Source organism: Branchiostoma belcheri, unplaced genomic scaffold, assembly GCF_001625305.1.
Source record: "Branchiostoma belcheri isolate BF01 breed outbred unplaced genomic scaffold, Haploidv18h27 scaffold53, whole genome shotgun sequence".
Taxonomy (NCBI): Eukaryota; Metazoa; Chordata; class Leptocardii; order Amphioxiformes; family Branchiostomatidae; genus Branchiostoma; species Branchiostoma belcheri.
In genome coordinates this window covers 940892-957833 of record NW_017804165.1, presented here as the reverse complement: position 1 = coordinate 957833, position 16942 = coordinate 940892, and the positions used below count along the sequence as shown (strand labels likewise).

Sequence of the window (16942 nt, the reverse complement as noted above, 5' to 3'; positions counted from 1 at the left end):
AGCAAGTCGCGTAATCGTAAAAAGAGGACTTGTTTGGGACAGAAAACAGTTGTAGATTGTTTTAGTCATAATTTGTGTATTATAATTTCTAAACTCTCTTCTCAGATCGACCTGTGTTAAACACTAGGTCGGAATTAGGGCACCCCTGTTGCGATAGAACGTTCCACCGGCAAAATGACAAAAAAACTGCCGTGCGTTTCGTGAGCCATTACGCTTCGGTGCAAGGCGCTACACTCAAGTGAAATACACAGCTGTGCAGTTTTAATCGTTGTGATCTTTATCTGTCAATATTATATCTCATGTTGCGCGGGTTTTTGGTCAGATAAACTATTACCAAAGGTCTGTGCGTTTGCATGGAACATAGGTCGGAATTAGGGCACCCCCCGTTATACAATTAATCTAGTCAATCTGCCATGACTTGATGTATGTCTGAGTAAACAATGAGGAGTCAGCAGTACAAGTATATGATTCAGCAACTGAAACATCAGAACAAACACAGGAAGACAGTCTTATTACATGATGTCATTTCCTGCAATGTGGGGATGTTGTATGACATATATGTGCTATATGATCATCAACTCCTAATTTGTATATCTGTGTTAACAATAAAAGCTGGTAATTTCTTCAAACTGTACTGTGTTTTGTGAACTTTAAGTAACTTTATAATATATATAATATGTTCTTAGCTTTGAATAACAATTTTACAAAAAAGTAATTTATGACACTCAAGTGCCTTTACTAATATATGGGGATGGGAAATAGGCATAATTTGCTTTTTAGCCTTAAGCCAATGGGTAAGGTGGTTATATGTATATGGATTTGCAGGGTGCAACTCATACAGTACTTCGAATGAGCAAGGGGGTGAACAAACAAGTGGTACTTTCCTTGGGACTTCACCCTGGCAAAAACATACTGAAAGCAACCTACTGTATTGAATGTCAGCCATTGACATGTACCCTAACTTCTAGACACACCTACATTGTACTTCCCACATATCTTCCCTACCACAAGGATTTTTGGCCTGATGCCCAAGTGACCTTGAGACACAGTATCAGTTGTTTGCAAAGCCATTCTAGGAAAAGGTCCAAAAGTAATGATTGGCACCCTTTAGTGATTTTAATGGTCACTCAGTTGCTGCAATTGATGCTTTGAAAATCTAGATTCATGCACATGTACTTGTAAGTGGCTCCTTTGTCAGAACTACAAATATAATTAATATAAAATTTACTATGCTTAGAAACACAACACAGGGAGCATCAATACAATACTATATATGTATACATGTACAAAATGTATATCATATATATCGCAAGACCTATCTAGGAAAATGCTACTCTGCCCATTCTCCATATCCAATATATGTCCTGATCGGGGCTATCCCTCTAATTAGCTTCATGATTAATGGTGAGCATGGTGAATCCATTTTAATGCCATTACCTGCTTCATGGGGTAGGGAAAAAGAGCATTGTTCTGATCAGAAAGCAGGGGCACCCCAACATCTTTGTTAGAATCTATCTCCGACCCAAATGGATGCTTTAATCAGGTTAGTGACAGAAAGGATGCCGGTGCTTAGCCCACAGACACAAAAGATTCTTCCCCTGTTGGAGCCTGGCTCAATCCAGCTAAACCTCCACAGATTATTGTTAAGAACTGTGTGGGGAAGTCTTCTTTTCACTGATGATTTACAATTATACCCAGCCTACCACCAGCTGACAATGGCAGATAGCTTCATTGAGAAGCCAACAAGAATAAGTTAACTGGAGAGCAACATAAAGCTGGATTACGGGACAAAAGGGCAATACTGCTGCATGGAAAATCATTTAGCTTCATTGAATTCACTCTACTTGGTCTCATGATCACTTGGTTAGGGCAACTTTAAGAAGGTTTAACAGCCACAGTGATATGTGTAAACATAAGTAAGAATGACTGATAGAATTGCTTCTGTAAGATCTGGAAAAGTTTTAAATATTTTGGTAGGAACACAAAGAAAAGAAGTCACTTACTAGCTGGCATGGAGTAGTCATCATCATCCACAATCTCTGCATAGTCATCAGATTCTGTACAATGGGAAATAAACAGTCAAGCTCTGCACTAGTTTTATCTAAAAAATACTTGGATCTAATCAGAAATAGCTGGTATCATTTTAATAGTAACATTGATACTCAAGACCTTTTCTAAACAAACTTGACTATAGCAACGTGAACATGTCATATAGAATGTTATATAGTTACATATCTAACCTTTGTGATAAAATTAGTCACATCACCCAACAGAACACAATGTACATGCAACAGAAGACAGACATGTGTTTAGTCACTGTAACTTCTAAAACATTCTGAGTACTTGCTGAGCACATTCATGACATATACAGTATCATATAGTTTATATTACATAGTTCCCACAGATTCTGTTTCTTAGTGCAGGCTTCTTCCCCTCTTTGCCCATGGTATCACCTCATTACAGTGTATGTGTAATACTGTGCACAGCCAGTAGAAATGTGCTCAACAACACAGATCAAGGTTGTACATGTACATGTTTGTCTTTGTTGCAGGTACAACATTCATGTTGTGCACATGTGATGTTGTGTGTTAGTTTTCATCAACATGACACTAAAAGCCACAGTCCAAGATATTCCAACATATTCCAAGACGCTTTAATCATCCACATACAAACCCGAAAAAGCAAAACACAAAAAAACATAACATAAAAGATAACTTTTCTTCAGCACAAGGATGTGTCTAATTAGCAAGTAAGGTAATACAAAATAATGTAATAAAAATAGTACAATATCATCTCCACAGGGAGTATCTAGATGTACAGTGAAAGAAAGAAGTCTTCAACATTTTCCTTGAGTTATCATGTCGGAAGGAATTGGTAAATGCCTTAGACTAAAATGACACAGGCATACAGAAATAGAAAATACCTGTCTCAGTTTTTAAATTTCTCATCAAAGAGAAAATATCATGTTGGAGGAAGGGACACAATTTTTTTATAGATTTTGTAAAAAAAAAGTAGTGGGGTAGAGAAGTGAATCTGATATGTGAGAATATCTTGAACATGAAGTGACATGCACAGCAGAGACAGAACAGTTTACCCTCATCTTCGTCATCAGTGGTTGTCATGGTAGCCACTAGCAGGTCCGACAGGCAGCAGCACAGAGACAAGAGGCACAGACACAGCAAGGTTTAATACAGGAGGATCAGAGAGAACAGGAACTGGTCTAGAGATAGTCAACTCCAAAGATAGCTTTGACTTTGGCTATTACAGTATGTACAGTACAAAGGCATCAAATATTTCCCTCATCCCAAAATTCTACTGTACTTCTTATATCAATCCCAGAAGTTGTCAAGTATTCAACAGCGCATTATATACATGTGTACAATGTTAAATCAATAACTCATAATTTCTTCAGGTGGATGATAGCAAGATGACATACAATAGCCCTATAACAGAGACAGATACACAATATTAAGGTATAGAATACACAGATACTAGTAGACAGTATAGAAAATTTGACAGAAGTGTTTTACTTACAGTATGTACCTATCCCAGTAAGCATGGGGGTAAGTTTGAGAGAGTAGGGGAAAGGGTTAAGAACAGGGATCAAAATGCATACTGTATACACGGACATTACAACAGCAGGAAGCTAGATCAAGAGAACTTCCAACAACTGTCTTCTACCGATATCTCTTGTAATGTACATGTATACCGGGGGTAGTAACAAAAATTATTTTATTTTAACAATTGTTAGGATTCATCGAATCATTGGAGAAGCAATGGTACTTTCAAATTGGGAATGTCTATGAATTTGGAAAATCCAAATAATCTTCAGCTGGTCAATAAGAAATGGATACAATATGCTCTTAACGTTTATGAATGACTTAACTCACCTGAGACCAGGGAACCTTTCTTGCTGGAAGCATCACTTTTTCTGCTCTCTCTGCCATTCGGTGCGTTGCTAAGGACGAAAGCACAAATCAACAGTTAACTCAAGTACAGTCTTCTAAAATCTTCTGCAACAAGGTTTTCACAGGACTAAACAAGAATAGTAATATCAACTGGTACCTACACGTAATGTGCAGATTTTGACTGAAGGAATTAGCAAAAGTCTAAGGCTACTTATCCAGAATATTTACAAAACTGTAAGGCTACTATCCAGAATATCTAACTGCAAATACATGTACATTGTATGAGTAATCCTATGTTTAATAAAACATTTAAAACTACACCAATATGGCTGATTAGTTTAGTCTTGGCAGTAACAATACAATAACACTGTCTGCAGCTGCATCATTAATCAGTACCCAATAAAAAGCATACTCAGAAGCTCTTGACACCTCAGGTGAATCATGATGGTCATCTAAGGTGTCACAGTTTACAGGGAGGGTCACTGCTTGTAGGAGGGGATCATATTCCTGCATCGTGCTGGGAAAATATTTCCCCCAAGCTACCTTATCTAAACAATCTTTGAATCATTGATATAAATTCTGAATTACTCTACCACCCCTTCAGAAGAGGTGGCATCAACCCAAACAGCCAGTATGAAGCTCGCTGTTGGATGAGTCTATCAAGAAAACAGGGGTGACATGCATACTCACTTCATTCCAGGAGGAACAGGAAGAGCTCTTCTGCTATCTGTAAGAAACCACAGGATACATCCGTATCAGCCGACTCAAGATGCTTACACATCAAAGAACTAAGATGCTACCCGATTAGATTTAGGTTTCCAGTGAGCCTGATGTACAAATAATGAGTGAGTGAGTGTTACAATGGGAGCAAAACCTGTTTTCACAAACTAGAAGATCAGTACAGGAAGGGGAGAGGAGCAGAAGTTGTCCTGAGATAAATTATAGGAATAAACTGACATGGAAACTAACCCTGTCCTGTACCTGCACTTATCAATTATGCACTCTTCATTGTAAGTCAGTAGAGGGAAGGATTCAAGCTTTCTTTCATTGACTTTTTTTGCTTTTTATGGCAAAAAAAGAGACTCTAAAGTGTGATACATACTTGTGTGCAAATTATACTAGTTTGGAGTTAAACAAAACCTAGTTAGGATCTACACACCTTTTCACTCTAAAGGCACTCAAGTGGCATGCTATCTGTAATCTTTTAAATACAGTCAAACCTGCCTATAGTGGTCACTCAAGGGACTGGCCAAATTTGACCACTATGGCCAGGTGACCACTATAGAGAAACAGCCGGTTAGTTGACCCCCCCCCCAAAAAAGGGACACATGCTTTGAGTACCAACAGTGATGTCTTTATTCTGAAACATATGAATACATACATTTGCAAAGGTAAACCCCTTTTATATGTACATGTGTTAGTTCAATAATTTGTTGTTCTTTTGCTTTAGTTGTACTTTATTTTGTACTTGCTTGAAAAAAAAAAGAAATACAGAAATATTGCATGGAAACATTAACTTGACATCAAAGATACATACACTCAACATATTCAGTTAATCTATTCTGGGACAATGAAACCATTCACATAATTTAAAACATACAAAATCACTGGTTGTCATTTACTGTTCTTGTGTACATACTAGTACTACATGTGGCTAAAGAAAAGAAAGCAAATCAAGCAACAAACTTTCAACTCCAAACAAATTTCTATCGACTGCAAAATCATTTAATCTAAGCTCAGCTTTCGACGATTTCTTCTCACTCTCTCTGCCAGTCGAATCACTTCCACCTTTTGGAATAAGTTTGGCGTCCGTCTTTCCGCTTTCGCCATCGTTTCTCCGCAATCGCCACGTTACTAGTAGTTGTTGTTGTTAGTCGAAAAGTGGAAGAGAACGACATCGCCATGTTTTTGTTCTTTGGTGAACACTTGCTTCGCGCGACCGACATACGCCACAGCGAATTCCAACCACGTAAATAAGTTATTTTGTACCAAGATGCTGTCTATTTAGTTAACAGCAAAATAATTGTTCGTCAGTTGCCAGTTACTTTCCGTTTTTGAACATGAAAACTTAGCGAAAACTCTCCTTTGTTTACGGCTTGGGTTTCTCCCCGCGTGGGTTGTCTGCCTCTACCATTATGCCAATGTGGTAGTCAACAGAAAATTTTCTCCTTTCAGACTTATATCTTTTCTAAAATATCCACTACAGTGTTAAATTTACATCTAAAATTAATTGTAGTAATGTATTTCAAATGTTTTCATAATGTAATTACGTCATTTGACGCTAATGAAGTTAAATAAAACTCGGTGTATCTACCTCCATAACAGTAGAGTCTTCCGATGACCCCAATTGACCTCCCTCTGCAGCTTACATGCGCCATCTTGGAAAAATACGAAACGCATTTTCGAGCCAAATTTCTTTAATTATGCCCATGAAAAACGGAAGCTATGCACATATCTACGCATTTCAAGGAATCGAGAAACCAAATATGGATATTCTTAAGTTTTTTTTGTAAAGATAATTTGCCGTAATCTTCGCCGAGCGGCCGAGTCCATTGAAAGCTCCATGCGGCACGCACGGCACTGGTGTTGGGGAAAACGCAGATATCAAAGACACCCGCGACCGCAGAAACTTTGTGTCAAAAGTCAGTTTTCCTTTATTTCATACACATATGGAGTCTAATTTTCAGTTCACATTTTAGTAATGTAGCGATCGGAAAATTATCACAAGGCTCATAACGGTCGTAGCCCGAGGTGGGGTGGTGTTACGGCCGTGGTGCTTAGCGGGTTACGGCCAGCCGCGACCGCTATCGGCGGTGTTGACATGCCGGCGGGACCGGAATGGGGTGACCGCTGACCGCGTTGAACAGTGACCGCTATAGACACGATTCTTAATGCTTACGTCAATGGGAAAAATTCAAGGGACCGGCAAAAACTGACCGCTATGGCCGAGTGACCACTATACAAAGGTGACCGCTAGTACAGGTTTGACTGTAACTACATATGCATACTTGCAGTAAGACATAAATTATTGCATTTAATAGCATCCTGTAGTAACAACTGAGTCCTACAAAGATGGCTACAGATACATACAGATGAGCAGTCAATCGCATTAGTCATCTACCTAAGAAAGCAAGCACATAGATGATGTAGAGACAGAAGCTGAAGTGAAAAGTAAAAGCTACTGTACAACAAAGAAAGCAACATGAAGAAACTTACAGTAAAGGTGAAATGAAACCTGGACCCCTACATGTATACTCCAAAAATGACTTGTAAATTTCTACTTAGTGAGTACTTGAAAAGAAAAATGAGATGTGAAAAACCTAGAAATTTCTGCCACTGTTTCTGGAGGTACTTGGTTAAGGATTGCCGGGAAGCAGACAATCTCCGCTTACCGGCTTGGAATATATGGAAGGCTACAGGGAGGGAATAGGCAAACAGACAGAGAGAGAGAAAAAAGAGACACACCTTCAGTGTAACACCAACACATCACTACAAACAGTACAAATGACAAGGAAAGGCTGTGATGGTTTTGAGAGTGATGAAAGAAAGGTACATACGTATGGGAGCAACAGTGTATGTAAATGACATGATCACGTAAGATTGAGTGTAATATTTATGTGGAAGCATGTGGCAATGTTACAAAGAACAATAAAGAAAAAGCAGCATACATCTTACAAAGCAAAGGCTTGCAAAGAAGAGACAGGTATTAGATAGTCATAATTGTAGATTATACATTGAAAAGTACTATTGCCCAGCCTGTTACTGTTTATCATAATACTACGAAAAAAAATTTGAAAGCTGCTTACAAGTTACATTGTAAAATGTTGCATCAAACGATGCATCGTTTCCATCAGGAAGCGCTGATATCAACTTTGAATTGGTTGCCTACCAAGTTAGAATAGTGCAAAAGAGAGAAGTGAATCTCGTATGATGCAAATGATCCCCAAAAAGTTGATAAAACAGCAGGGAAGTGCTGACCGTTTGGTCGGGTGATGAGGGAAGTGGTGCTGTTGTGGGTCAGCTTACAGTACCCATCCACCAGGTTAGCCATGTCCTCTGCTATGGCCAGGGAGGGTGTCGTGATGGTCAGCGTCTGGGGAAAAAAACAATGAAAACTGATGGTCACACACTGTCAGATTATCTTAATATCAAATATGATGTGCCTTTTTAAAAGTCTAAAAGTTGCTTTTGCTACCAAGCTATGAATACAGTACAGCTATCATATGCCTGCCATATGTCTAGTGGTACAGCAATGCCACCTATTGGTCCTGATCAAAATTGCAAATGTACAGGGAAACAAATAATGCATTCAACTTACACACTACACAAACATTACACTACTATATAATGGGCCAAAAGTGACTCATTGTACACAGTAAATCAGAAGACATACTACTGGAACATGGCCTGTACTGACCTCGCTGGCACCAAAGATCTCCAGCTGTAGAGATCCCTTCTTCTCAGGCTCAACAGTCGTGGTCTTGATGGAGTGAACCTGGGCAAAGTCTGCCAGCTGATTGGGCTACAAAATATTGACAGGAAAAATGTGCTTAGAAGCTATTTATTTCAAACATATCAAAACATCTGTAATGAATATCCTGATATGAACTACAGATATTAGGGCTTTACATAACATTGAATCTAGTGCAGTATTTTCACATCACCTTGTACTGACAAAGTCCAGATACACCTGGGTAGATCAGCCATGTCAAATACAGTATGTAACAAACTTTTGTTTCATATGATGAGTAGCTTTATGATTATCCATGGAAGGATGGTCTAATTAAACATGTCTGAGTGGGAGACTGACATAAAGTCTATTCTTAGGATAGAATGCACTAGTCTGGAGTACTCACAGCTGCTCCCTTGTCTGTAGTGTAGCTGATACACACATCTGGTCCAATCACTAGTTCTACTGAGACACTCCATCCTTTCTGTAAGCGCAAAATTCAAACTGTAAAAATCATCACACCATGGGGAATAAAACCCATATCTAATAATAAGTGGGTAAGGCCACACATACTAGATTCAAAAACAATATGTTTGTTTTCGTGGAATTGACAAACAATATGTTTGTTTTATGAAATTTCCATGTCTTTGGACAGCATCTTTGTGGCAGTGATATTCAATACACTTCACACTCTATCATAGAAGGATGAGACAAATGTCCTGGTGCATACTTTGAACACACTTCTAAAAAAACAACCAGTGGCAGAATATTTGAAAGTATACATAAAAGTAAAAACTTTGTTCAAGATGACTATACATGTACTCTCTGACTCACCCCTAGTGCACACTTGAACTTCTCCTGGTCATATCTGTGGAATCTGTAGATAAGCCCAAAGAACTTGAACACACACTCCTCTTCTGTCATGGATTCATAGTCTTTGAAGTTCTGGTGAATCAGCTTCCTCATGTTCTTGGGTTTGACCGTCTCCAAGACTGACTTCGGGAAGAATCTTTTCAGTCCCAGCTCTTTCCTAAAGAACATGGAGACATGTAGGTAGGTTTTTAGTACTATGCAAATCATAATCAAGTGAAGATTAAGGTAACTGTTGAACCATTTGTATTAATAGCAACTTCCATAAAGTCACAGTGCTCTATTTGGTGACAATTCATGAAGCTGGAATGCCCCCTATTGACTGGTAGTGGTACTGCAGATCCAGGATTTAGGTGTATCATCCCTCCAACATGAATAACACAATAATGTCACCAACAAAAACAACCAAACAAATACATGCCAGCACTAAACATTAGGAAAGGTAGGTGAAAACTTACTCTAGGTACTCAAAATTTGCCTTCTTGTCCAGTGCTCTCTCCGGCATATCCTTGAACAGTCTCCTGTAACATGGACAAACACAACATCAGGTAAGACGGGAAGCAAAAGGTAAATCACACAGATATGCTAGGGTGTAAACTCCACACCCATCTAAAATCTACAGTAACTAGAAAGGTAACATTTGCAAAGCAATTACATGATGTTTACCTTCGCATATGGTCTGCTCTGTTAATTCTTACTCAAACACATTCACATATATGGTGACAGGAGTCTAAATCCCTCCTACAATAAAATTGCAACATTATGTAACCCAACATGTTACCATGGAGAGAGACAGTCTGGTCATTGACCAGGTCAGAAGAAGAAGTAACAGAGCAAAAACAATATGTTTCCCTAAAGTTGTTATACTGTAGCTGTCAATCAAGCAGATACATGTAGTCAACAATCACTACAGTGAAGGTTTGTTTCTAGGTTTCTACAGATATTTGGCAGGTTGTTCAATAAAGAGTATCCGTGAGACACAGCCTGACCTGATCTCCAGACAGCCCAGTCTGATCGCCTCGTCTTGGTCTATGGTATCGGCCAGCTCATTCATGTAGTCTGTGCGTACCTTTTGGAAGCAAACAAATGGAAAGTTTATTCCTTGCCAAGGATTTGTTACAAACTCTTTGTGCACAAAGAAATATATGATGAAGAGAAAATTTATTGAGAAAATGAAAAAAATTATTTGTTATTTTTTATAGTTTTGTATTTTCAAGTATGTACTACGGTACATTACATGAAGATTTTAGGAGGCAATACCTAGAAAGATATACAAATTGAAGATTCTTATATGATACATGTACAATGCACACATATATATAGCAGGTATGATGCATTTCTTATCTTATCTTAAAATAAATGCTTTCCACAGCATGGGAATCATGTTAAATACAAACGTAAGTATCACACTATTCTCACAATGCATAACATGTCACAAGCACTGATGTTTCAGGGAGCCTTAAGCTTGTACATTATCGTACATACACTGAGTGTGATATATCTACAGTCATCAGACAATGCCGTCCTAGTGTTTTGGTTAAGTGAACACAGTTTCCAGGACTTGACTAAAATTGGCTGGGACGTATTCGGGCCAGACAGTCCAGCCTGGGACAGGATTGGTTCCCTGAGTGACAGCGGGGGTCACAAACAGGATCACAGTCTTTCTAGATGGGCAGAGTTCGGCTGTAATAGGACGGAGTGTTATCAGCTAGACAGGTGGGGGCTTAGCAATCAGGGCTGGAAAATATGTCAAGAATGTGCATCAACATGCACATGTAAGAGGCATGTTTTTGTGGATAAAATATTGTCTTTTTATCGAAAAGTTGACACTGATGGACTTACACTAGCATAGGTAAATGTCTTGAGTTGCACAGGTATAAATGTAAATCATGATACCAACCTTGTAAATTTGGGCCCATGTTTCCATGGGACATTCCTGCTAATAAGTTACCAGTTAAAAATGTCCACCTTGTACTTTGACAAATCTCACCTGTAGTATCAAAATAACCAACTCCTTCCCTCTGGTCCTTACCTGATCATACAGGAAGAAGAAAGTGACTCTGTCTCTCTCCAGCAGATCCTTATAACTTCTGGGGATAAACCGAATCCGCAGCTCGAATCTACAGGGAACAAACATGAGACTTTCCTCAGTGTGCTTTCAAGCAAGGAGTTTAGAATAGAGAATAAACATGAAATAACACACGCAATACTCAATCAGTTTGTAAGGACATATAACTTGGATATTGTATCAACACTTTTACATAGATAACAGGCAAAAACAACAACACTTTTTAAGACACTTTCAAGTGCTTTTTTGTCCATGAATGTATCACCCTCGATAGCAAGATGTAATGCAATATACGTGTGCAGTACTAGCATAATTTCTATTCAAATCTAATGCCATTTCTGCAACATTGTTTTTAAATGATAGTCCAGATGAACTATGATACTCTAGATGAAATACATCGCAACTCTAAACACTGTTTATTTTTCAACTTCTCCCAGATATTTCTGGATTGGTTAACTTCCTGCTTGATATCAAGCCTGACCTGGTGCAGGAAGTCACACTTTGCTAGTTCTTGAAATTACAGGAACTTAAAGCTGCCGTGGAATGTTATTCCCATTTGCATGGGTAATAGGTACCTGTAGGTGATATCAAGAACATCTGGCCTTTCAAGACCAAACATTTCGGTATTACAGGGCTGGAAATGTTTTCCTCTATTTCTACAGTATTCTTTGAGTAAAGCTTCAAGCTGAAAACTGTTGATATTTTTTCTGCAATGTTAAAAACTTCTTTACGAGGTTTCAGGTGTGCTACACAATTTATTTCTTTGTTCTCATACATTTGAAGGTGACAATTAAGTAAGAAATAAAGACAAAAACAAAAGTCTGCAGAGACACCTTTAAATTGATTTCCTGAGACAGGGTATACCAAGGTAAGACTTTCTCCTCAGATCTGCTTACAATGTACATGTTGATCTTCAAGGTCAGCATTATCTCTTCTAATCCAAGAACAGTAAGCCAGTGTGGTCTTACTAAGCTCATATAAGGTTGTATTTAAGCTGGATGTTGTGCTGGGATTGATATCACCTGCAACAGGCAAAAGTCTGATGCAACAGACGAAAACGGTGAAAAAAATCAGGGTTTCGCACAGACCCAGTACATTCTGTCGACATGCTAGTTGCAGAAGCCCTTACCTCCATTCTGTTGCAGGGTGGATGTTCCAGTAGAGCTCGCTGACCTCGCTGATGGCCATGTCCGGATTTAACCAGTACGTCTCCTCCGACTGCGTGTGGTTGATCCTCATGGCGTAGCAGGCTTCGTACTCCCGCGTACCGGCCGCCAGCCGACCAACCACAACATGGATTATATTCTGGGAAGATGGAGACAATATCAGAGACTCTGTGTATGTCTTCAGGGGTTTCCCCATAAATTTTCAGGGGAGAGTTTTCTAATTGGTAGATGTCACAAAAAAAAATTGTCATTTAGAGAAAACTAGATTTTGAGTATTTTGGCAGAGGAGCTACGTAGGATTTTGGGTAGAGGTGGAGCACCTTTGCTTCATTGCTTTGGGAGAGCCATAATCTTTCTGTTTTGTGGGTTTATAACATGATACTGTATCATGACTACTTGTATGTTGAAATCATACAAGTGGAGACAAACATGAAAAGGTATAGATTCTGTTCCATTGTGTTATACAGAGGACCAGTGAAAGTTGCTGAATACAACTTGGCACAAAACTGCTCAATTATAGCAACGCCCAGTTTCTAACATGCCTGCAGCATGTCTAACCAGTTCTGTGCCTGTGCTACAGGCAATGCAAAGAGATTGGCCTTGAGATCTACATACTGTTACTGCCATGTTTTTATTAACACAGCCTGTACTGTTGTTGACTTAATGTTGGTACAACTGTAACGAAATGTACATGTAGAAAGATACATGATTATCATTGGTCTACATAGCAAAGCTTGGTGCTTAAAAGTACATGTAGTATTATACTACTAGTATAACAAAATGTATTCAGAAAAATTGCTCAGGAAGATTTGCACAAGAAGACTTGTTTTTCTGGAGCAGCTCTACCACTGACATTACCGGGTATATACTAGTATTTGTAGTAGACATGATTCAGTGCACAATATTCACTTCTGTACCTTAACGTCTGTGCCATCATTGTACTTGACCGAGTTGAAGGTCCCGTTGGGTAGGAAGACCCTCAGAGTTAATCTCTCGCTAGCCATGACTCCAGGGTGTCGTCTGTGTGTGCTATACTGCTCCTGCTTCAGTCAGCTGCCATTGGGGTCAACAGGGGACCTGTGGAAAAAACAAAACAACAGAAAACTCATTCAATATTGCTAATGTATGAATTACATAAGAATATTTCAAAACAGGTTCAAATTACAAGGGAATATTGTACTTGAGGTGACAGTGAAAAAAGCAAATTGTGCAATACTAGTATCGAACAAACATTTAATTTAAAGAAGACATGAGTTTATGTATACATGTACGTATGATACTTAAGGTCCTGACTCCATACATACAACGATTTATATTAATAACTAACATACCAAACAGACAGCTCCATACTTAACTAGCTGAACAGAATTCTAGTTATTTTCAGGGATACAACACCCACCCACCTACATCTTGTGTATTCAACCTACTTTGGCAGGGTACATGATCCCACATCCATGTCCAGACCTGCAATTTGTTTTCTATCAACATCTTTGCCAACATGGCCTGTCCTCAACACTGTCGGATCAACTTTCACTACAAAATCCTCCTCCAAGTCTGACCACGCAGACAAATTGGACTCCACATCCCAGAAGGATTGTCCCACTGCCATAAAGGGGTGACCTGGCCTCAGTCCCAACTACAGCTAATCAAGTAAAGGGCAATCATAGGACAAGCCATTTGAGTTGTTGGGGGGTGAAGGCTGAACATTCTTTGCTCTTTGAACTTTCGTGTCCCATACATGCCTTCCCATACATGCCTTTTCCACCCTTTCAACCAACTTTGTTTCTGCCTGTTTGTTTTTCTACTTACTCTTGCGCTTCTGACAAATATATTATACTCAGTCCCTCTCCTGTTTCATGTAGGAAAGTCGTACTGAATCCGATAGCCAGTTGTGGGGCAAACAGGGGACCTACAAAAATAACTGGGGGCATGGGGTTACTTCAGGCTGGAGCAACCATCTTGAGAATGTTAACATCTGTAAACACACCAGCCAAATTCATAGGACAAGTCCTCAGCTAGAAAGTACATGTATATTTTGGTTGTGGACTGGACAACGTTTTTCATGGAAACTCAACAACATAACTTTTCCTATATATACACAACATTTCATCTCTGTGTAGATTACACTGACACTAATGCCAATACAAGCTTGGGACATTATTTTGACATCTGAATGCAATTTTGTGTGAGCAATACTTAGAAGCGCCTTGAAGTCAACTTGAAGCGGAGAAAAATGCATAATGATCCAATGACATTTGACTTTGAACCTCAGAATATTATCGTGGACAAAATAAATATACCAAAACTTATAGATCTACACTCACTACAGTCGTACTGTACTTTTAAAAATTAAAAGAATTGAAACCATCAATACATACGTCCTGTTTTGTCCATCTCAGCATGTTACCAGGACAAGGGAAGGTCATGTTTATATTGCAGTGTGGTGAGAAGACACTGGGTCTGGTTTCCCTATGTTTTCATTGGAGAAACGCTATGTCTTTTCAAGACCATTACTGTACATGGTTTAATTTTCTCTGTCCACTTGTCTGCAATTACTGCTAATTAAGAAAGTCAAATATAAACTTAATTAGTCCTTTTCATGGCACAAGTATTAAAGTTTACAAACAAAGACGTGTGTCCGTTGTTGGCATGTCGGCACCGTTTCATCATTTTGTAGCAATGTATCACTTTGGACATCATCATCATCATCATGTCGGGAGTTGTAGTTCCCGGTCCCAAACCCTCTCTCGCCAGTCCACTTTGTCCGTCATGGCGCTCGCCAGGTACTCCTTTGGAAGACCCACATCAGCAGCCAGCAGGTCTATGTACGTCATACGAGGACGCCCAGGTTTAGAATGCCCTTGTTTGGGCTCCCACAGGATCAGTTCACTAGCTAGCTCAGCCTTATTTCTGTAGACATGTCCTGCGAAACCTGTTCTCCGCTGTCTGATGAGCTCAGACACAGCTGGAATGTCTCCGTAGAGCTCCTCCTTAGTAGGATGTTGCTGCCATGTCTTGTTCAATACTGCACGTAGCATCCGTGTGTAAGTTCCATCTAGCCTTTTTTCCAGCTTCTTTGTCAAAGTCCATGTTGGTGACCCATACAGCAGTACTGACTCTACCACCGCTCTAAAGAAGTTTCTTTTCGTGTTGTCAGGTAGAGAAGATTTCCATATTTCTCTCAGTTCTTGTAGCGCACTCCATGCTTTTGCTATACGGATTAGCACATCTTTTTCTGTGGATGAGATATCGCTTCCCAGGTAGCTAAACTGTTTTACTTCTTTTAATCGGGTTCCATTCAGGGTGCTGATCATGCCACTCTGGTTGAAGCAAATGAATTCAGTTTTCTTGGCATTTACATAGAGGCCAATCCCAGAGGCTGCCTCTTCTAGTGCATGCAGCAGTCTCTCTGCACCAGAGATCCAGTCAGCCAGTAGTGCAAGATCGTCCGCGTAGTCCGCGTCCGTGATCTTTTTGGCGGGGTGTCTCTACTTCTGCTGTTTGTAGGGTGAAGCCATAGTCTGCATGGAGGTCTACAGAAGTGCGCAAAACATAGTCTAGGGCTATAATGAACAGAAAAGGAGCCAGGGTGTCTCCTTGTAACACTCCTGCTTGTATGGTAAAGAAATCTGTATCACCATCCGGCGAGCGCACCATCGATCTGGTCAGCTTGTACATCATCATGACAGCGTTAATCGTTTCATCTGGAATACCGTACGCTCCCAGTATCTCTGCCATTTTTCCCCTATGTAAAGAATCGAAAGCTTTTGAGAAGTCTACGAACAGCAGAACTGCTTCAAGATTCTTTGCTTTCACCCCTTCTATAATTCTCCGCACTATCAAGATCTGCCCTAGTGTTGACCTATGTTGCCTGAAACCATTTTGATTGGCACGCAGCACTTTTTCCATTACAGGTTGTATACGATTTCGAAGCATGGTGTTGTATATTTTTGCTGCGGTAGGCATGAGTGTGATGCCCCTATAGTTGGACGCAAGTGACAGGTCCCCTTTCTTTGGGAAAGGTAGAATACATCCTTCTGTCCATCCTTTGATCAGACTTTGCTTGTACATGCCGTTGCAACACATTAGTAGGATATCGTTGAAGTGTCCTGACTTCCACACCTCTGGGGGCACTTCATCTAAGCCTGCTGCTTTGTTGCCCTTCTGTTTCTTAAGTGCTTCCTCCAGCTCATCTTCTGTGAAAAGTCCTTTTCTAATAGAAAGCTCTTCCTCTATGATTCTCTGTACTGGTATGTTCTTGATAACCGGGGCCTTTCCTAATAGATTCTCAAAATGTTCTTTCCATTTCTGTAATCTCTCTTCCTGGCTTGATGCCTTGAGTTTTGCTTGGGACGATCGCTTTCTTCCACTGATATCGTTTACTGTTTGCCAGGCAAGAGCTGGTTGTTGGTTTTCCCCTGCCTCTCTAATAATGCTTATTTGTTGTTGGATGTATTTCTGTTGTTCACTTACATATGCT

General features: G+C 39.6%; 1 protein-coding gene across 12 annotated transcripts in view; it reads right to left on the bottom strand.

Annotated features, from left to right (window-relative positions):
• Positions 1–16942, bottom strand: part of LOC109480936 (focal adhesion kinase 1-like) — a 44758-nt gene that overhangs the window by 22955 nt on the left and 4861 nt on the right. For 6 of the 12 annotated variants that reach the window (XM_019783345.1, XM_019783350.1, XM_019783351.1 and 3 more), the window contains exons 2-14: positions 13380–13539; positions 12426–12601; positions 11261–11348; positions 10218–10297; positions 9687–9749; positions 9193–9388; positions 8765–8842; positions 8326–8430; positions 7887–8001; positions 4599–4635; positions 3891–3958; positions 3095–3130; positions 2004–2057 (exon numbers count right to left, since the gene is read on the bottom strand). In XM_019783345.1, coding sequence (XP_019638904.1) covers positions 2004–2057; positions 3095–3130; positions 3891–3958; positions 4599–4635; positions 7887–8001; positions 8326–8430; positions 8765–8842; positions 9193–9388; positions 9687–9749; positions 10218–10297; positions 11261–11348; positions 12426–12601; positions 13380–13466 — 1183 coding nt within the window. In that variant the 5' untranslated portion in view covers positions 13467–13539. Of the gene's footprint in view, positions 1–2003; positions 2058–3094; positions 3131–3890; positions 3959–4598; positions 4636–7886; positions 8002–8325; positions 8431–8764; positions 8843–9192; positions 9389–9686; positions 9750–10217; positions 10298–11260; positions 11349–12425; positions 12602–13379; positions 13540–13865; positions 14089–16942 lie in introns of those variants that run through there. The other 6 variants (XM_019783353.1, XM_019783356.1, XM_019783347.1 and 3 more) reach the window with 5 other exon arrangements.